Source organism: Meriones unguiculatus, chromosome 10, assembly GCF_030254825.1.
Source record: "Meriones unguiculatus strain TT.TT164.6M chromosome 10, Bangor_MerUng_6.1, whole genome shotgun sequence".
Lineage (NCBI taxonomy): Eukaryota > Metazoa > Chordata > Mammalia > Rodentia > Muridae > Meriones > Meriones unguiculatus.
The window spans coordinates 106212655-106234650 of NC_083358.1; the positions used below are offsets into that span (position 1 = coordinate 106212655).

The window sequence follows — 21996 nt, forward strand, 5'->3', positions numbered from 1 at the left end:
GGACAAAAAGGGTCATATGAACCTTGATATTCTAAAACAAATTGGCTTTATGTACGTGTATGTGTGAGTGACTGCATGCATGAATGTTTACCACATGTGTGTATGCATTTGTGTGCGTGTGTGTGTGTGTGTGTGTGTGTGTGTGTGTGTGTGTTGCATCTAGAAGCCAGGAAGTGTCTTTGTTGGATCCCCTAGAGCTGAAGTTATTAACAGTTGGGAGTGACCATATGGGCATTGAGGACTAACCACAAATTGTCTGCAAGAACAGTAAGTGCTCTTAAACACAGAGCCACTTCTTCTGTTCTTCTTGGATTGATCTTAACAAGAAACTCCTTTATTTATTTATTTATTTATTTACTTACTTACTTACTTTTTGGTAGTCTCATTAGGTCAAGTGGGTAAACAATTAAATGATTGTTTTTTTTTTTTTTGGTCAGAGACAACTTGTTTCAATTTAGAGTTCAACAGATGGACGTCTTCTCATATCTTCACCAATACCTAATCACTTCAACTACTTCAATATTTGCAAAACTAGCTGTGGTTCTTGAGAACTTAATTTGAACTAAATTCAGTGAATGCTTAATGTACATTGTAACTCAAAAGAAATCCCCAAGAAGAGAAGGTAAATGGCTGGGAGACATGACAATTTACCTTCTTTTCAAAAGAGTGGAGTTAAAAGAAATAGAATATTGGTGTGAAGTGATCATACAGTGAGGTTATTTTTTTGTTTTTTGTTTTGTTTTTAATTTCTTGTGATGTGCAATTCAAGGTTATTTATAATTACTTAATAGTGAGAATATGAGAAAATCAGCTAAACTTTCAACAATAAACAAAACATTATTCGTAGTATATTTTTATATGGGCATGTCACAAGGACATCATATTTTCAAAAATACCAAGACCACAAGAAACCACCTTTAAGTGTAGCCATATGCCATAAGCAGGATATAATGCTACATCTGCCATTATTTCAATGTAGCACACGCATACAATACAGGTGCACATGTACAAGTCTACAAAGTCATGCAAGAGGTGAGACAGAGGCATACCCAGGTGTGAACAATACTATCTTGTAATTTGCTCATATTTTTTGTGTGTTTTTTTCTTGTTTCTAAAATGTTCTCAATAAAAAGAACAAAGCACTGAAACATGCTTCAAGCTGAGTAAACCTTTAAAATGACAGTACATGAAAGACGCCAACAAAATATTCAAATTTGTCTAAATCCCTTTATTTGAAATATCCACACAGAGACAACTATAGAGACAACATATCCCCAGCGTTAGGAATGGAAACGGAGAACAAGTAGCAACTACTAATGTCTGTGTGGCTTTTTCATGAGTGAGAAATATTCTAATTTATACAGTGATGATAGTTTTACTACAGTAGATAAGCTAAAAAAATTAAATTTTGTACTTTTAATTATGGCCCATTCAGACAATAAACTATGTCAATACATTTACCTAAAAGAAATGCAATATAAGCTTTGTAAACAATATTCTGAGAATAATATTTTTGAAAGATTTTATTTCATTTGAAAATTTCGAACTGTGTGTGTGTGTACATGTGTCTACACACATGAGTGCAAGTGCCCACAGAGGCTGGAGGAGAGTGTGGGAGTCTCCGGACCTGGGTTTACAGGTGGTTGTGTGTCATGAGGCATAGGTGTTTGAACAAGCTCTGCAAGAGTAGTACAGAACTCCCTTAACCAGCTAGCCATAGACCTAGTCCCTGAAAACATTTTTAAAAGATAAAGGAATAAAGTAAAATGTAAAAAGATCGAAGTTAGATCAAGGAGGAGAATTTGACTGTACATATTATCTTAGCCTTGACCAGGCCCAGAGTAGATGGGCCTTTGGGGAGCAAAATATAGAGGTTCTCTTGGAGATTTTCCTGCCCTGGTATGAGAGCATTTACTCATAAGGAATAGCTATAACCTGAAGCAAAAGTAATCATTACCTGAAAATACGTTGTCTGATGAAGCAATGCACATTTATTCAGCCATTTTGTGGGACTTTTATATAAGATAACCATGGGCAGGACTCTGTCTTGACCATAATTAATACTAATTAGCTCTGCATTCCTATTGTCCCCTGAAGTGGAAGTTTCTAGTTTCTTTAAAGACTGTTGAGTCATGTGATGTTTTGCTAAAAGTGGGCATGTGACATGTTGCTGGAGGCTGGCTTGTGAGAGGGCATATGATGTTTTGCTGTGAGCTTTCTCATGTGAGGGACATGACTTTGGCCAGCTGGGAACATCCGTAGTTGAACTCTGAGGAGAGGAGACATATGGAAGTCCACGCACAGTGAGACACTGCTTTTTGGATGGACATCACTGCACTGATCTTCGTGCTTCAATCCTTGACTTCACAGAGAGAAACGCTCCTGAGAGTGGCTAAAGCTAATTCAACAGCATCTTGTGGCTTTCGCTGACTTGTCCCAATCTTATGAACAGTGCTGATTTGTGTTACGCTTGGTGTTTGCCTTTGAGGTGGACTTCTGGGATCCTGATGACTGAGTTTGGTAAACCTTTAATGACTCTAATTAGCAGAATGTAGATAAAAGAGGCCTACAGCTCCTTTCCTTACTAACTTCTACCTAAGGTTGTGGGGCTGGAAGGGAAGTAAAGGTGTTTAAGTACCCCAAATAAGGTAGTTTTGGTGACAAAGCTAAGTCTACAGTCCCCTACCCCAATTCTTCCTCTGTTTAAATCCACTTTTAATGTCAGTACCCCAAAGACTTGGATACCTTTGTGAACTGAAGTTCTCAGAAAGAAAAAGAGGGGTGGAGTGGGGAAAGAGACAGAGAAGCTATACTTTTGTTAAAGATTCTAGAGATCAAATGGTGAAACAACAAGATTTATGAAGAGTTAAAATGTTACCAGACCAGAGTGAAAATGTCATGGACTATTTTGGTTTCTTTGAAAATCTGCCATTTCGCAAATATGTATGAACTAAATCTGTGTGGTTATCTATCAGAAAAAGACCTTTGGAAAAAGTCACATGGAAACCTACCACTGCAGAAGCCATCAAACACACACACACACACACACACACACACACACACACACACACACGAGACAGAGACAGACAGAGAGAGACTAGTCAAGGTGCAAAGAATAACACATTGCAAAATATCCAGCTCTAAGTAAAACAGATATAATGCACCTCCTCCTTCAAACTTTAGGCATAAGACTATTATGTAATTCAAATGCTGACTTCTGTACTCCCCATATCTGTTGCAAGCCTAGGAACATCCAGCTGGGAACAGAACATTGAGAGAATCTCCTCTCTCAATGTGCTGTAAATACTGCTTCTCATTTGTTTCCTGATGTCCCAATAAAGCCTGTAATAGCCCATAGCTGAGCAGGGGAAAGAATAAGGCTCAACTTCCTCTTAGAAGTTAAAAGAGGAACTAAAGGATACATCCATGGGCAGACGTCCAGGAGAGCTCAGAAGAGATCCAGCTGAGCAGAGAAAGCCACAAAGTGCAAGCATTTCTGAAATTTATGTTGGGAGGAAGACAGATTAACTTTGAGAGTTAAGAATAGGCTAATAACTGCTCAGTTATTTGCTTTGAAGCTTGTTAAACAAATACTACAAGAATCTCAATTATGTGGGTGATAGCTGGGTTAAAAGAAAAACTGAGAAACTAACACAATCTTATAAAAATAACTTTAACACCAAAAGTCTCAACATTCACTGCAGAAAATGGGGAAGAAGTGCAAGAGCCAGAGGCTGTTGATAACAATAAAACAGAGTTCTGGACATAGCAGAGTAGCTACACATGCATATAGCTACAAACAGTGGTTGTGACAGCATGCACAAAACTTGTACAAGCACAAGACAGACCAAATCCCAGGCCGGAATTTGGATTTGAACACAAAATCTCACCCTACCTGAAGAGCTATGGGCAACTGTTTAACTGTTTGAAGAGGGAGGGACAATTTCCTCCAAGAGTATAACACTTTGTGAGCCTACTGTGTTCCAGTGGAAGGCAACACTTTCAAGAAGATTTGAGCAGCACATTGGTCTCAGTGGATTGAGGGGAAAAGGCAGAGGAGGGGAGGTAAGGAAAGAAGAGGAGGAGGAGCAGGAGGAAGAGGAAGAAGAGTAGGAGGAAATTGTTTTGTTTGTGTTTGGTTTTTTGAGACATGGTTTCTCTGTGTAGCCTTGGCTGTGCTGGACTCACTTTGTAGAGCAGGCTGGCCTTGAACTCAGAGATCCACCTGCCTCTGCATCCCAAGTGCTGGGATTAAAGGCATGTACCCACCACTGCCTGGCTGGAAGTTGTTATGTGGGTAGGAAGAAGGGTAGACCTGAGAAAAATTTGAGGAAGGAGCAAGGGGCAGGAAGGGCATGAAGGGATGTGATATGATCACAAAATGTCATATAAAAGTCTCAAAGAATAAAAAACATAAAAAATATTTTAAAGTATTTAATATGAATTTTATTTGGGTTATGCATGAATATTAAATGAACTATTTAAAAAAATATACCCTGCCTACAAGATGAGCATGGTTAAAAATAAAGCAGAGATTGAGGGAATGCCCAACCAATGCATGGCCCAACCTAAAACCCACCCATGGGAGAGAGTCAACCTGTGACACTACTAATGGTACTTTGCTATGCTTGCAGACAGAGCCTCCACCTAGAAACCTATGGAAACAGATGTTGAGACTCAGAACCAAACACTGAGTGGAGCTCAGGGAGACTTATGGAGGAGTGGGGGCAAGGATAGAAGGGACGGGACAGTAGCTCTACAAGAAGACCAACAAAGCCAACTAAACAAGGCCCAGGGGTGTCTTTCTTGTGGAGACTGAAGCACCAACCAAGAACCATGCATGGGCTGCACCTAGGCCCCCTACGTGGATGTAGCAGATGGATAGATAGCTCAGACTTCATGTGAGTCTGTCTCTGTTACGGACAGACCTGCTTTTTGTTACCTGCTTTTTATCACTACCCCCTGGAGGGGATGGCTCGCCAGGCCACAGAGGAAGAGAATGAACTCAGTCCTGATGAAACTTGATGTGCTTGGGTGGGTTCTTAGGGGGGTCCCCTTTTCTGAGAAGTAGGGGAGGGGGCATGGGAGAAAGAGGGAGGAAGGGTGGAACTGGGAGGAGAGGAGAGAGTGGGCTATGATCAGGATGTAAAGGAGAGAGAGAGAGAGAGAGAGAGAGAGAGAGAGAGAGAGAGAGAGAGAGAAGAAAGAAAGAAAGAAAGAAAGAAAGAAAGAAAGAAAGGAGGGAAGAAAGGAAGGAAGGAAGAAAGAAAGATTTAAAATTCTATCTTCTACTCTCACATCAACAAAGAGACTTTTTTTTCAGTACCAAAGACGAAACTCTAGCCTTCACAGTAGTAAGCATTCCACCACTTCCCCATACTCTATCTCAGCAGACATATTTTTGATGGCTTACTAGAGAGAACAGATGTTAGAACAGTATCTCCATCAGAAATAAAGAAATGTGGTGATTTTGTGGCTTGAGAAGTTTCCCATTATGAGAAAACTTTAGCCCTCAGATAAGATAATCTATCTTGAATGTTTAAAATGCTTAAGGCAGGGATCATAAGCTCGGTATTGGTTATAGTGTGTAATCATAGACCATTTTCCCAACAGTTAAAACAAATTCTACATTTTCATATAGTTATGAACTGAAGCTCTAAGCCAACAAGAGTATTATGCCACTATGAAAGGAACGAATGTTTAGAGAATGAGCACTTTCAATCTTCAGTTCAATTTGTCATTTGCACCAGTGATGCATAATTCTGTTCCTCCAACCCTGACATCAGCTAAGGCTCCTGCTCCTCTCTGAATCCCAGAGAATAACAAGTTCTCACCATCTCTTAGTTCACACATCAATTTAGCAACAACAGTGCAGCACAGAGCCAGAGCCTCAGTGTTATTAAAGGAAAAGAAGTTGAGTCTGATTTCTATTTACTTATAGAAAATTTAGACCTGGCCTTTTGCTATCATTTTATGTGCCCGCTCACCTCTCTCCCCCCAAAAGCACTGGAAACCAAACTTCAGCAATGAAGCTTGAGGGCTCTACCCTGTTATATGGCTTAGTGTAACTATTTTTAGAATGGGCTCCTTACCAAGGGAGTAGTTTCTGTATACAAGGTTGACTCTGGTCTCCTCTTGCTCTCCTCTCTTCTCTTTCTTTTTCTTTTTCTTTTTCTTTTTCTTTTCTTTTCTTTTCTTTTCTTTTCTTTTCTTTCTTTCTTTTTTTTTTTGGCATCTCTGCTATAGAATGATGTGGCAAGCTGGCCCTTGCCAAATGCAGCCACTCAATCCTGGGCAGCCACCCAGATTGCAACATATTCATTCTAAATTATCCTATCTCTAGTATCTGTATCATAACAGTGCCCTGCAGGCTAAGACACATACAAAGGCATAGACATGATCATCTAGCATCCATGCATTCATCACTCATTTAGTAACCTGTCCGACAAATACATTCCATGCATTTGAGGATGGAAAGTTTATGAAACATGAGCCTTTCCCTAAGAAACTAAAGGACAACATGTTTGTCAGGTAAATCAAGCGTTCTGAGTAACACCATGAATTACAGGTCAAACAAGTAGCTGAAAAAGGTATGTATCTCTCAACAGTGGTTCATAGGGCAATCCCCGTTAAAACCTCTGGAATTTTGATTTTTTGTTTTGTTTTGTTTTGTTTTGACTAGATATTCCAGGATTGTCAGAGTTCCAAACAAGTTCTTTCATATTTTAGATAAAACCTAGATAAGGTCTCACTGCAAGAGCTGTCACTAAACATGACATGCCTGAGACCACATCTAGAACAGAATTAGTAATTAACCTAGATCTTTCCTGGCTTAATGATGCTTGGGATTTCACTCCAAATGGCTCAGAGATAAAAACAAACAGACAAATAAACAAACAAACCCAGTGCACACAATCACATCAAAGCGAAGCAGAATGAACTCCAATTGTATAATATGTCAGTGTGTTCAGTATCTGAGCTCTCCTGACAATCTTCTGGAATTCTCCAAAGAGCCTGGCTCACTTCTCCAGCTCCACCCTATGCAGCCCGTATAGATTATGTCCTAAACTCAGGCAGGCTCTACTCCACAACTGCTGTTGTTCTTGATGCTTATCACAAGGTAAGAGCATCTCCTAAACGCTGGGGTCTCTTGCTGTAATCAGGCTGCACTATTCTTAGCCAACAGCCTTTCCTGAACTCTCTTCAGAGACTCCAGTCCTGTCCCACAGGGCCATGCATCAGCTGTTCTCCATGACTCCTTCATGCCTTCAAAACCAGCACCATCTAAGAGAGTCTTCACTCTTACCCTACCAAGTGCAGCTGCCAGCAAGAGAGACACCTTTGGCTTAGCACAGAGCTTCTGTGTGCTTACTCTGAGGAAACACTTCTCAGAAGATTTTTTTACCTTAGTAAAGCATGACTCTTTCTTAATCGATGATGATTTCTCAGGTCCTGCTGATCAGCATCAATTAGCCAAGCAAAGCAAAGGTTTCACTTTAGTGGTCCTCTGGCCTCTTGTCCATCCCAGACATTTCGTCAGTGGCAGCTAACCAGAACCACAGATAAACAAACTTCCCACTGTAATTTCACAAGCCAGATCTCCCCTGTGTCTCTCTCAAGATTTTTATCTTCCAAACTCCCACAGAACAGCTCACCATGCTTTGAATACTCAATAGCTTTTCTATCCCAAAGTTTCAAAGTCCTTGTACAATCCTTTCCAGAACATGGGCAGGTCTGTCACAGCAATACCTCACTATGCTAATACCAGTTTCTATCTTAGTTAGAGTTACTATTGTGGTAATGAAACACCAAGACCCAAAGCAAAGGGTTTATTTGGCTTCCACTTCCACATCACTGTTCATCATACAAAGGAAGTCAGGGCAGGAACCTGGAGGCAAGAGATGATACAGAGGCCCTGAAGGAGTGTTACTTCCTGGCTTACTCCTTAAGGCTTACTCAGACCACTTTCTTATAAAACCTAAAACTGCCAGCCCAGGGTGGCACCACCTCACTGGGGTGGGCTCTCCCACTCAAACACTAACTAAGAAAATGCCCAACAGGCTCACTCAAAGCCAAACCCCTTCTCTTTTCTAGTCATCAGATTACAGTTTTATTTTCTATTCATTTAAAGTTCTATTTTCCTCTGTTATATGTGGGGCAAATTTATTTACAAACCACTAATAAGGCCAGTTTAGGATATTCTGATGCATTTATGTAAAGAATGGATCCAGTTTGAGCAATTACAAGTTAAATTTTATTAAGATGCCATTTAACTTTTCTCACTCAGCACCTGCCATGGCTGTTGTTAAGTGATGATACTAGTTAATAACCTAAAACGACATCTAGGTTGTCTGCACGCATTTGCTATAAAGACTGGTACGGAAGTATGTGCCTCTTAACCATCCCAGAAGCAGCAGAGTGCTCCTGTTCTGGAGCTGAGGAAAGTGAAGCTGAGATAATTAACTTGCCCCAGATTTTCACAGCTGGCAAATCATGTGGTTGGTTTTGAGCTCAGATCTGCTAAGCAACAGAGGACACCATACTGTTAAAGCCAAATAATATAAAGGTATTTTTCCAGTCAAAGGTTCTCTCTCTGAGATGGCTCTAATTTGCATTGCATTGATTTTAAAACCAGCTAGGACACATCCAACACAGTCTAGTCTTGCAGTGCAACTTCTCCTGAAAATTGTTATCAAGTTACCAACGAACATGCTGTTCCCAAAGCCAACACTCATCTCTCTGTGTTCAATGCATATTCTCTATGATTCAGTTTGGCCACCTACCACTACTAGGAGCTAGAGATTAGTTAAATGAATAGTTCAGGTTTAAAAGCTACATGATAAGAACATAATAGTTCTTACTGGTTTTTGTTTCTTTTTTTTGTTGTTGTTGTTATTTGATTTTTTTTTTCCAAGACAAGGTTTCTCTGTGTAGCCTTGGCTGTCCTGGACTCACTTTGTAGACCAGGCTGACCTTGAACTCACAGAGATGTACCTGCCTCTGCCTCCCAAAGTGCTGAGATTAAAGGCGTGCGCCACCATGCCTGGCATAATAGCTTTGTTTTTCAACTGAGATCTTCAATGTACAAATTCTTAAGTTATACATCGTGTACATGTTTATTCTCTTCACTTCTTTTTCATCTGCTTCTCCAGATCCAGATGAATTTGTTGAAAACTTCCAAAATGATTTCAACCCAACTGCTTGAAGGCATTTCTCTAACTAATGAGCTTGATATCACCCAAAGCAATAGCCACCCAGTCTCCTTGCAATAGATGTCTTTATGATGTCCAGCACTCTCCTCTTAAAGACATTGTTTTTAAATTCTTTAAATTTATTTTATTATGTGCATCTGTGTGTGTTTCATGTATGCAGGAGGCCACAAGAGGACATTGGATAGCCTGGAGCTGGAGTTACAGTAATTGTGACCCACCTGACATGGGTGCTACAAACTCAGCTCCTCTGGGAGACCATCATACACACTTAAACTCTGAACCATCTCTCCTGCCTAAAGCTTTCTTTGTTGCCTTGACTTCCATGAACCACACCATCTTCATTGTCCTCCACCTCCCACCTCCTGTTCAGTCTCCTTAGGAGGCCCTGGTACCTCTGTTCTGACTCTAAATGTCTGTCCAGGATTCTATCTTGAGCCTTTTCTCCTTTAATCAATAAATATTTTAATTTTAGACTATTCCATCTAGGCCTGTGGCCTAAAAATCTGTCCTAGATGGGTTATTCTCAAGACTGTCTCTTTAGGACAATAAGGCAGGGGTATAATCATTCAAAAATTACCGAGGAGTTTAAGAGGAGGAAAAACAATTCCACAAGTCTCAAGAACTGCACTGGGCACTGTTTTCCATATTACCATTGTGAGCAGCTTCTATGTGCAAGCCAGACTACCTAAAAGCTTCCTTGGTTAATAAAGCTTCACTTTTTTGTGCCTTCTTGACATGAAAATATAATAAAGAAGGTTAGTGGTCTAATGCTGGAGTGTGACAGACTCTCAGAAAGCAGTAGTAGCAATATCAGCAACATCAGTCACATGATAAGCTGAATGTTGCTTACTTGCTTCCTTTAATGATGTCTTTCCACTGGGAGGGCAAAGGTCTCAGAAGAAATAAAATATGAGATTGAGGAATCTAGATGCATTATTTAATGAATGAAAGTGCCACCATTGCAAGTTCCTAAAGTTTGCAAACCAGAATGGGCATTTTGGGTCACACTTAGAGCCAGAGGCAAGAGAAAATGTGCCAAAGGTGGTGTTTTCCTTTGGATGTGCTTACTGCACAAGACAGATTCTGGCATTGAACCTGGGGATTTATCTATTCACACTCTCAAAGGCCTGAACTCCAGGCGTTTGTGTGAACTGTTGGCTTTTTTGTTGACAGAAAAACTAAGTCTTTACTGAGAATTACTCTTCAAGTTAAAAAGCAAACCCCTTGATTCTCAGAATTCTTGAAACAGAGGCATAGCACATCCTCACAGCTATGAACTAATTTCTCTGATTTTTCTTTCTTGTTTTTTTTTTCCCAACTGTTTCAACAGATCAAGATCAAACTCCAAGGTTATGTAATCCTTGAAGCTAGCCCTCATCTCTTCAGTCAATGTTACGACTTACCACCTTCAAACTTACACATTGCTTTGGGTCTATCAGTAGTTACCATATCCTAGATTCTGAATTGAGTAGTCACCACACTTGTACTTTTTTGTATAATTATAGGCATCTCTTATATTAGTTCAGAGAAATTTTCTTCTTTGATTTTGTTGAAAATATTTTCTGGGCTTTGGAGGTGGGAATCTTCTTCTATTTCTATTATTCTTAGGTTTGGTTTTTCATAGTGTCCCAGATTTCCTCTGTGTTTTGTGTCAGGAACTTTTTAAATTTAAGATTTTCTTTGACCAATGTATCAGTTTCTTCTATAATATTTTCCATGCTTATGATTCTTTCTTCCATCTCTTGTATTCTGTTGGTGATGCTTGTGTCTGTAATTCCTGTTAACTTACCTAGATTTCCCATCTCCAGGATTCTCTTTGTTTTTGCTTTATTGCTTCTATTTCCATTTTCAGAGCTTGAACAGTTTTATTTATTTCCTTCATCTGTTTGATGTACTTTCCTGCATTTCTTTAAGGGATGTATTCATTTCCTCTTAAAGGCATCTATCATCTTCATAAGATTGGATTTGAGGCCATTTTCTTGTGCTCCATCTGTGTTGGAATGTCCAGGACTTCTTGTACTTGGACAGCTGGGTGACCTCTGGTGGTGTCATATCTCCCTGCCTGTTATTGGTTGTGCTCTTATGCTAACCTCTTGTTAGCTGGGTTTGGGGGTTATAGGTTTTCATGGTGGTTTCTGAGCTTATCTTTGTTTTTGGATATTTCTTTCTCTTGGTATCTGTTTCCTATCTGGTCTTCTGACCTGAGTGCCCTGAATTTCTGGTGATCAGTGAGTTTTCAGGCCCAGTAGGCTGTCTCCACTGGGGGTTTTGTGGCCTGAATAACCTCTGGGATTTTGGGTGCCAACATTGCCTCTGGAGTTCTTAGGACCAGTGTGGCATCTGACAAAGCAGAGGTCTTTTACCAAATTTGTAAGCCAGAATATGAACCCCAGGGGATGGGATGCAGTTTATGGCGGTTAGGTGTGCTTCAAGGTGAGTAGGAGGTCATAGGGCATAGGGCAGGTTCTTACCTAGGATCCCTGAGCCTGGGTGGCTTCCAGGAAAGTAGGCCTGTGCTTGTACTTTCTAATAAAGTCTGTTAATTTATAACTATTTGTATGACTTCATTTCTTAGTAATGTATATTAAAAAATCCTCAATAAATTCTTACTGGATTGCATTATAGGTATTTATGAAATAAATTCAAATTCTGGTAAAACATTAATTTAATTATCCTTAGATGCAATCTAGCAAAGTTCTTCTAATTCTTTTTTTGTTTGTTTACATTTTGAGGTTTTTGTTTGTTTGTTTCTTTGTTTGTTTTTGAGACAAGGTCTCACTATGTAGCTCTGGCTATCCAGGAGCTCATTATGTAGACCAGGCTGGCCATGAACTCACAGAGATCCACCTGGCTCTTCTTCCAGAGCGTTGGGATTAAAGGCATGAACCACCATTTCCCTCATTAAAAAAAAATCCTTTAACATTTTATGTCTACTGCTCCTTTATACATCAACAACAGTACTGTAAGACGTGTGCATGTCCAAACAAAATATAGTCTTTATCACAATGTAGCCTTGAAGCTAGCTTTTCTTCCTGTGTCAAGAATAAAGGGCAAAATATTTATGAATCAGTGGGGAGGAGGGATTATGAAAAAAATAAATAATGACTACAAAGCAGACATGAGTCAAGAGATAAAAGCATAAAACTCAGGCCCTGATCTGAGGGCCGAGGAGGAGACCAGCATCCAGCCTTTTTCATCCAATCTTGAACAATCTAACAGGTTGGTATTTTATTTTATTTTATTTTATTTATTTTATTGGTGCTGTTGGAGACATAGCATGTTTGTAAAAAATCACATGGAGTGAATACAAGGTATTACTGGCAAACTGTTTTTATTGGTCCTCTTTTCCTAGCCCTTTCCAGGGTCACTTGGCACCACACCCGGTCCTACTATAATCTGCTTCCAGCATTGACCATGCCAGGGTGGAGCTGCCTGGTGACAGGAGCAGGAGGGTTTCTGGGCCAGAAGATCATCCAAATGTTGGTGCAGGAGAAAGACCTGCAGGAGATCAGGGCTCTGGACAAGGTCTTCAGACCAGAAACCAAGGAGGAATTCTCTAGTAAGTAAGCCAGAAGCTCGGCTTGTGTGAGTGTTGTGAATGCTGTCCAGGCATTAGCAGGGCTCCTTGTCTAGCAAATGTGGATTCCTTTTGGAAATCTGTGCTCTTTTTTTTTTTTTAATGTGGTACTACCATAGACTCATTTATGCAACATCAGCAAGGTCACTGGGTTAGATACCTCAGCAGTGGGTCTCTGCCTTTCCTACTTCCGCTGGGTCTGGTTGTTCCTTTTCTTACTTGGTTTGCAAGAGGAAAGCCATTTAGCATTCTCCCTCCCCTCCCCTTGGATTTGGATTAAAAAGTTGAATCTGTGAGTGAAAGAGAGATAGAGGGGACAGAGAATGAGAGACTGAATCAGACATAACATACAGTATGAAGAGCAGAATCAGGCGAGGGCCAGCAGGGCCACAGATGCCTCACTGGGATTCCTCCAATGCCTTTTGTATGCCCTCTGTTCTTCATCTTCACAAAGAAGATGGCTGTTGGCTTTCCTGGAGCAGCCCATTCTTCTTTGCTGATATTGCAGTCCTTGGCGTGAGAGCAAGCTCTGCAGTTTCCCAGCTGTACTATCGTCACCCCCTCAAGATAACCCTGCAGAGAACATAGCAAAAAGAAGACGAGCCACAAGGACAGTGTCAGGAGCTGGTGTAGATTGCATGTGTCACAATGCCCATTTTGTGAGATAATTTAGCTGACAACATGATATCCAGTGACATCCTGTGGATTTCAGAGAAGCCTGAAGATACTGATTTATAACCTGCCCTCATTTCATGTCTGCACCACAGGTCTTTTTACAGGCTGACTTATTTGCAACATCAGCGTACACTTCTGTTATCTACTATACACTGACCGATATTTACCAACATCCATTCTGAGTTCTCTAATGGAGGTTTCATTTTCTTCTCTGTAATTTATCCAAGTCTTCATTTGTACTCTGCTCAGACTCAGAAATGAAGACCTAACAGGGGCAGGGCTGAAATTTCCATTCTGTGTCTCTCTGCTGGGTCCTCCTGATGGGAACTCTGGGGGACACAATCTGATTAACCTGTTGCTGGCCCAGATTTCTCTCATGTCTTCACACCTGTGCAGTTTACAACCTGAGACTGTTGCTTCAGCTTCCCAAAGTACAACACTGCCTCTGCTTCTCCTCAAACCCACATGTGAAGACCCATTCCCTATCAATGAACTCCCAAGTCTTCCTCCTTACAATCGACTGCCACCACTGCTCTAATCAATTTAATGAATGTATGAATTCCCCGTAACTGTTTTTTATGTACAGGGCACAAATGGCATTGTACTGCTCATATTCATTTTCTACAAAGGGCTGGGGTGGAAATAGATGGTTCTGCCTTCCCTACAAATGCTACCTTCTGATATTTGTGCATTTATTGTTCCTTCAGTAGAAAGGACTTCTCCCCAGTGTCTTCTCACTATGACTGCTCTTGAAGGTCTAGGTGACTGTCACCTGAAACATCCCATGCAGAAAGCTTCCCAAGGACCTACTTTGTCTTCCACAGGGCTGCAGACAAAAACCAAGGTGACAGTGCTTGAGGGAGACATTCTGGATGCCCAGTGCCTGAGAAGAGCCTGCCAGGGCATCTCTGTTGTCATCCACACTGCTGCTGTCATTGATGTCCAAGGGGTCATTCCCAGACAGACCATCCTAGATGTCAATCTGAAAGGTACAATACCTGAGGAAGATATGGAATGGGGTGGGGGAATGATAACAAACAGGTAGGGAGGACCCCTGCTTTGGAATATCTGCTGTGCCTCCTCCCCTCTCTGATGGCAAAGCCCACAGTTGTTGGTCTCAATATTTCTTTAAATTTTTATTTTAATGTTATTATATGCCTGCATTCATGTCTGTGCACCACTGGCATGCTGGGTGCCCATAGCACAAGAAAGAGGCATCAGCTCCCTGGAACTGGAGTTACAGATGGTTATGAGCAGCCACATGGGTACTAGAGATCAAAGTCACATCCTCTGGAGGAGCATCCAGTGCTCTTAACTGCTTTGTTACCTCTGCTGCCCTTACTCTCTGTAGTTCCAGTGAGGAAAACAGGCTGAAAAGGGGGAAGGAAGACTCCAGAGACAGTAAGAGAATGAATATTTAAAGCCAAACACACACACACACACACACACACACACACACACACACACACACAGCTCTTCTTCTTCATACCAGGGCAACTGGATTCCAACCCCAGAACCTTCATTTTCATCTACCCAGGTCAGATCTGGGCCTGACAGTTGTTAGGAAGAACAGTGTGTGTGTTAGTTCTGTTCTGTGAGAGACCACCTGCACACCTGAAGGAAGGCATCCCCTGCAAAGACCACAGCAAAGCGCTGGAAAGAATGGTCCAGCATTCTCACTCCTTTTTCTTAGGAATTGTATCTTTTCTTATTTCCTATGCCTTTAACACTAGCTTCTCAGTCAGCCCACTGTGGATCTCTTCTGGAAGAGGTAGGTATCTCTCCTTTTTTTTTGGTGGACCTTTCTGAATTATGGCTTTTTAATATAAGTTAGGATGAAACAGGTAGGTTCACATGGGTTTTTATGTAACATTCTCACTCTGACTATCAAGGACCAATCTCTCTATCACTACTACATCCTGTACAAGGTCCTCATATAGGTTCCATTTCTTTATTAATTTATTCTCTCATATATAATCATCACAATTGCAGTTTCCCCTCCATCCCTTTGCCCCCACCTCCTTTATTCTTCCTCCCCACCTACTCTTTCCCCGTCCACTCCTCCTCTGTGTCCTTTCAGAAAAGGGCAGGCCCAAGGATATCAACCAAACATGGCATATCAAATTGCAACACTACTAAGCACATATCCTCATATTAAGGCTGGACAATGATAGCCCAGTGGAGGGACAGGGGTCCCAAAAGCAGGTGAAAGCATCAGAAGCAGCTTCGGCTCTCTCTGCTAGAAGTTTCACAAAAACACAAAGCTACACAATAATAACATACATACAGAGGGCCTAGGTCAGGCCCATGCTCCCTAGGTTCAGTCTGTGTGAGGCCCTGAGTTCAGGTCAGTTGATTCTATGAGTTTCCACCTTGTGACTCATGCAACCAGGAGGAGCCCATTCCTGTCATTTGCTGGGGGACCAGAAATCAGAGGCTCGTTGGCCAAGAGACTTAGGATAGAACCAAACACAACTGGAAAAAAAAGTCAATGAAATGATGTCTAATGATATTCTGCCATACTCATAGATTGTTGTCTAACCCAATTGTCATTAGAGAAGCTTTATCTATCAACTGATAGAAACAGAGGCATGCAGCAAAGATCCAAAGCCAAATATTAGGTGAAATTCAGCGAACTCTGCTCAACAGGAGAAAGAATTGGAGGAGCCAGAGGGATCAAGAATACCACAATATATATGTTCCTTATGTTGACTTTCAATTTGGTTACTCCAGGACTTCATTACATAAGGAAAAAGAAAGAAATTGATTTAGAATTTTCAGGAACATCTCAAAATAACTTTTCTAGTGTCTAATCCATAGCCATAATACAGCATCTAATACAGATGCCTGCAGAAAGGTGCTTTAAGACTCTGGTATTCCTTGCCTGTCTTTGATCTATAATGCTTACCTGCTCTGTTTCCTAGGAACAGGTGACATGAGATGACAGGCATAGTGATTAAAGCATTATTTTACTAAATTGTTGTCACATGAGAAAATATTTCACAGTGATGATTATCTGCCTTCCATTAGTAAGAAAAGCCCAAATTTAATTGCAAATATATTTAACATAAGATGATGAAGTCACTTCTTCAGGAAATCAAGTTACAGAGTGACTTCTAATGGCAATAAATGAGTGAATGAAATTACTAGTAATGACTCCTTGCCTAGGACATCCCTTCCTTCCTCAAGGGAAGATGCCTTGCCTCCCTTCCAGGATCTAGACTACATCTACATGGTTCTGCTATTACAGGAATGAGCAGCAGTAAGAACATATTCTTTTTCAGTTCTCCAGTAGGACCAATAGAAAATAATGATATGAATGGCAATCCTCATTCTTAATACTATATTATCAAAGTACACAGTAGAAAGCCCTCGTTCTTCTCCAGAATCAAAAGTTACAGACAGAGAAAGAGAAAAAGATGTGTAAAAACTGGAAGTCTAAAAACCTTGGCCACCAGATAGCAGATGTCAGGACTTCATTATTATTATTATTATTATTATTATTATTATTATTATTATTATTATTTTAATGCTCATGTGCCCATAGCATAATTGTGTTGATTCAAGAACAGAGAGAAAGGCACCAAAGTGCTAGAAATAGGGTGGAAATGAACAGGAATCATGTGGACTCCTTGGTTTGTTTCCTGACACTGACAATTTGTTGTCTGCAATTAGGTACCCAGAAGCTGTTGGAGGCGTGTGTCCAAGCTAATGTGTCATCCTTCATCTTAACCAGCACAGTTGATGTGGCAGGGCCCAACTCCTACAAGCAGATCATCTTGGATGGCCATGAAGAAGACAATCTAGAAAGTACATGGTCTGATCCATATCCATACAGCAAAAAGATGGCTGAGAAGGCAGTGCTGGCAGCCAATGGGTGCACCCTGAGAAATGGTGGCACTTTACATACTTGTGCCTTAAGGCCCATGTGCATTTATGGGGAAAAAAGCTCAATCTTTTATAACATAATAATTGGAGCTCTGAAAAATAAGGGTGTTCTGGATACTACAGGCAAATTCTCTAGAGTCAACCCAGTATATGTAGGAAACGCAGCCTGGGCACACATTCTGGCTGCCAGGGGCCTACGCGACCCCAAGAAGTCACCCAGCATCCAAGGTCAGTTCTACTACATTTCAGATGACACCCCTCACCAAAGCTATGATGACTTAAATTACACCCTGAGCAAGGAATGGGGCCTCCGCCCTGATTCCAGTTGGAGCCTTCCTCTGCCCCTGCTCTACTGGCTTGCCTTCCTGCTGGAAACTGTGAGCTTCCTGCTGCGTCCAGTCTACAACTACCGGCCCCCCTTTACCTGCCACTTGGTTACGCTGTCCAACAGCACGTTTGCCTTCTCCTACAAGAAAGCCCAGCACGATCTCGGCTATGAGCCGTGTGTCACCTGGGAGGAAGCCAAGCAGAAAACCTCAGAGTGGATCGGGACACTAGTGGAGCAACACAAGGAGACAATGAACTCAAAGACTCGGTGATGTGAAGATGGCAGGGACATGGCCCTGGCTGTTATCAGAAATCATCCTCAGGTCCTCAGAAGGGACACATTCACAACCCAGGTCCTACTGCCTCCCTTTGACAAAACAGCCAACTTAGTGTCTTCCTCAAGTCCCCAGAAACCTTTCCAGGCACTGACCCAGCCACAAGCTTTCTTCCCCAAACACCTGCCCAGAGACACACAGGCAGCTATGCCTCAGTTATTGTGACCAAAAGCTTCAGCAACTACAGTTCTGTCACTTAGAAATTAGTATTGGGTTTGTCTTCCCTCTCAAGTCCTATATGTCATCCCCCCTTTGGGAAAATCCCATTGCTTTATGAAGTTCAACAAAAACAGCAATAAATATTGTGATGCCTTACTTGGAGATAGCATCTTTCTATTGTTAGGCATTGTTATGATTTCCCGTCCACAGCCAGCATGACCCTTCCAGTTCACAAATAAAACAAAGAACTGGAGTTTACTCAGAGAAAGCTAGAACCTGAGATTAGGCTTAATCATTCAGATGTAGGTGTTATGGGGTATGTACAAGAGAACACTGCTCAAAAATGTGTAATAGGAAGTCTATTAGGCAGCTAGCAACTACTCTGGGTGTGCAGGATCCCAGTATAGCACTGAGCCTTTATCAGGGTAAGCTTTTAAGCACAAAAATTATTTTCTGGGCTGACGTGCTTCAGTTAACAAAAACAGTTAGCCAGAAGAAGAACTACAAAAGCCAAAAGCAAGGTTAGCTCATGTTGAGGCTTTCCCAGAACTAAAAGGATTCAGATGAATTAGGCCTTTGTTTTAGCTTTTGACAGGAGGTGCTGTCTATGTGCTGAGTTTTACAGCCTGACTGGCACTTCCACCATGGACTCAGGTGTGCTAAGGTCTGTGTGCTAAGGTTCTTGCCCACTGTTACATTGGGCAAGGACTAGGTGATTGACATAGAATACTTCATTTCACACTTCCAGACAGGAAGCAGGAACTCCCATTCCTGTGTCATACATGAGGTGTCTTCCTCTCCACCTCCCTGACTGGATGATGCAAACTTGTTCACTTCACCAAAGAGACTAAAATGAAACCCCTCCTCATCCTCTCACTAAATGAGCAACCTGCCAGTGCTTCTTATATGGACAGCACTCCTGAAGGGCTACTCCTCTTTGGTAGAGCTCCAGCTTTCTTCGCCTCCTTCCTGCCTACATAGATCTATACATAAGGCTCTCCAGGAACTTGAGGGGTACCCGGGAAACTGTGTATTCCTTAACAAAGGAAAAGGGAGAGGCAAGACAGAGAGGGAACTCTCAGCCACCACCTCTGATGCCTGTGTCCTGGAAGATTCTAGAACACACCTGGATATGTTTGTGACAGGTAGTTTAATCATTAAAAGCTCTCCATTTCTACCTTAGGAATTACACAGTAAAGACAAACCTAAGTTCCTGAAGGTTAAAAGGAACAGAGCTGAATCAATCAAACACATGTTCCTACTCTGCCTAGAATATGGAAGATATTATCTTCACTTCCAGATTTAACTGCCACTCCTTTCATCTTCTACCTTTCCATCTCACTTCTGCATGGCCTCCTCTGACATTGTGCCTTTTTACTTCCTTCCGTTTCTCCTCTTACATGTTTCAGTACCTCTGAGGAGGAAATGTGTAGTAACCTAAATGAGAACACAGCTATATCCAACAATAAACAGACAGCTGTCCCTTTCATGCATGTACTAGTGAAGCATGCTGCTTACTTCAGGTAGAGATAAATACTCCTGAACACAAGCCATTGCTATGCAAGTAAAACACCACAAGGGGCAGAAAATATACAGAAAGCATGTCAAGCAGCCCCAACCTGCAAGGCCCCTTCCCTTTTCTTCTGTATTCTGCAGTGTGATCATGGGATAAGAGGAGCACAGGGAAGTGCTCACCCACAGGTGTCAGTGTGATGTGCATATGATTGGAGACAATGGAGATGAGCAGGTATTAGGAAAGCTTCACACAACAAGACGGGCTTGGATAGAAGAGCCAGATGAGTGCATGCAGGGAGGGCAGAGGGTGAGTGTGCAGGTGGGGGAAGAAGGAGAGCCCAGGCCAATAAAGAGGCTGGACACTGTTGACATATAGGCAGTCCGCTTCTAGGTTGCCTAGTAACCTATGATGTCATCGTGTGTCACCCACCAGGTGTGTGATGTTTCAGCTGCACATGCATAAGCTATAAAAGGACCAACCCACCATTTTACCCGTAATTTTACCTCTCTCTTACTCTCCTCTTGTGCTCTCTCCACCTCGCTTTCTTTTCTGAGGGCACCCACCATATCTCTCTCTTTCCTTTTCCTCTCTGTCTCTCCACCTCCATCCAATAAATCTCTTTCATATAATATCTGTTGTGTGCATGACATCATTTTAAAATAAATACCAACAGACATGACTTAAGCAGGGTTTGCTGAGAGACATAGAGGTGTCCTGGGTGACAACCAGAACTGGGCACTAGACAAAGGTGGCCTCTGGGGACCCAGCACAATGTCTTGCCTAAGAGGCCATCTGCAGCATAGTGGCAGGATACCAGAGGCAATCAGTGCTTGATATGTGATTTCCAAACGCAGGAGTGTAAGCTTTGGACAGTACAGTGAAAGGAGCTCAGGGAAAAGAGTGAGTGTGGAATCTTTCTTAAGAAAAATGGTGACATATCTGTTCTTTTCTTGTTGCTTTGTCCCTAGAATGTATTTTACCATATTTTAACCTTCTGCATGTTTGCAATTGGCTGAAGAGACTTTTTGTTGTTTTGCTTTTGTTGGTTGGTTGGTTTGCTTTTGTTTGGTTTTTCAAGACAGGGTTTCTCTGTGTAACCTGGGCTTTCCTGGACTAACTTTATAGACCTTGCTGACCTTGAACTCACAGAGATCCACCTGCCTCTACCTCCTGAGTGCTGTAATTAAAGGTGTGTATAACCACACCCAGCTTTCTTTCCTTCTTTCTTTCTCTTTCTTCCTTTCTTTCTTTTTTCATTTATTTTTTCTTTCTTTCCTTCTTTTTTCTTCTTGTTGCTTTTCTTGTTGTTGTTATTGTTCTTCTTCTTCATCTTTGACTTTTGTTTTCTGCATGGTTTTTCTCCTCAGTCATCCTCCACAGGATCCTGAGAAGTCATAGAATTATGCAGGCACAGACTTGAAGCACAGCTTCTTTTCCAACATTGTGGAAATGTATGTGGGGTGAGGCCCTGTGCTCTCCCACAGAGCCCAGGCCTGAGAAAAGTGGCCTTCCAGGGTATCCACGTTGTATTTTTTTTTAATTTCAATAAGTCAATTGGTTGACAATGTTAAGTGTATAGACTAAAAAAATCCATCTACAAGTTGATCATGTATCTCTGACCTCCATTTCTATCACTGCTCCTAAACTATGGCCTAGCTAAGAGATAAAACATGAGGCTTAGTAGTGCTGTAGACAGGAAGGTACATAATGCTTGAGAATGGTTATAACTAGGGGCAACATCCTGTCTGGACAAAGGCTTAAAGGCCGGGTACCATTGGGCTGGTGATAGATGGGTAGAATTCCACACTTGTAAGGGGGAGGAAAAAATGATCCAGGTGGATAATTGGCACCTGTAAAGACCCAGGTGGGAACATGGATGATCCTGAGGCAGCAAAAAACCACAAGTCTGGATAGAGCAGAGAACTGAGACACAGAAGTAGAAGAGATACCTGCAACAGCATAGCATAAGAGGCACAGCCATTAATATAAAAATTCTAAGAAGAAAAGGTAACTATGTAACCATCAAGGTATCAACTCAACAAAATATAAAGTTGTAAATTGATAATCACAGTTGTCAAAACACACGTTTATACAAACAAAAGCAGAAATGTCTTCATGGATTTGCTCATTTCTTTGAGGTCTTGCAATCTATTACTAAGTAATCTGAATTGCATACTGTATTACTGTGGTATCAATTGTCGTATCTCCTTTGGCATTTTTAAGTACAGCACCATTTGGTGAAACCCTTCTGGTCGTAAATAATTCAGTCCCATGTTCCCAATAAAGCTTAAGATGTGATTACATCGA

General features: G+C 41.4%; 1 protein-coding gene and 1 non-coding gene across 2 annotated transcripts; one reads left to right on the forward strand and one right to left on the reverse strand.

Moving 5' to 3' along the window:
* The first annotated feature begins 119 nt into the window (after nt 1–119).
* On the forward strand, nt 120–18329 carry LOC110563735 (3 beta-hydroxysteroid dehydrogenase/Delta 5-->4-isomerase type 1-like). The gene is made up of 5 exons (XM_021660913.2): nt 120–622; nt 2371–2520; nt 12565–12771; nt 14289–14453; nt 17140–18329. The coding sequence occupies exons 2-5, from the start codon at nt 2445–2447 to the stop codon at nt 17949–17951; spliced, it is 1260 nt and encodes a 419-aa protein (XP_021516588.2). The 5' UTR covers nt 120–622; nt 2371–2444; the 3' UTR covers nt 17952–18329.
* A 2697-nt stretch (nt 18330–21026) lies between these two features.
* LOC132646151 (small nucleolar RNA SNORA73 family) lies at nt 21027–21217 on the reverse strand. The gene has a single exon (XR_009584275.1). It is a non-coding gene; the product is annotated as a small nucleolar RNA SNORA73 family (small nucleolar RNA).
* Between the last annotated feature and the right edge of the window lie 779 nt (nt 21218–21996).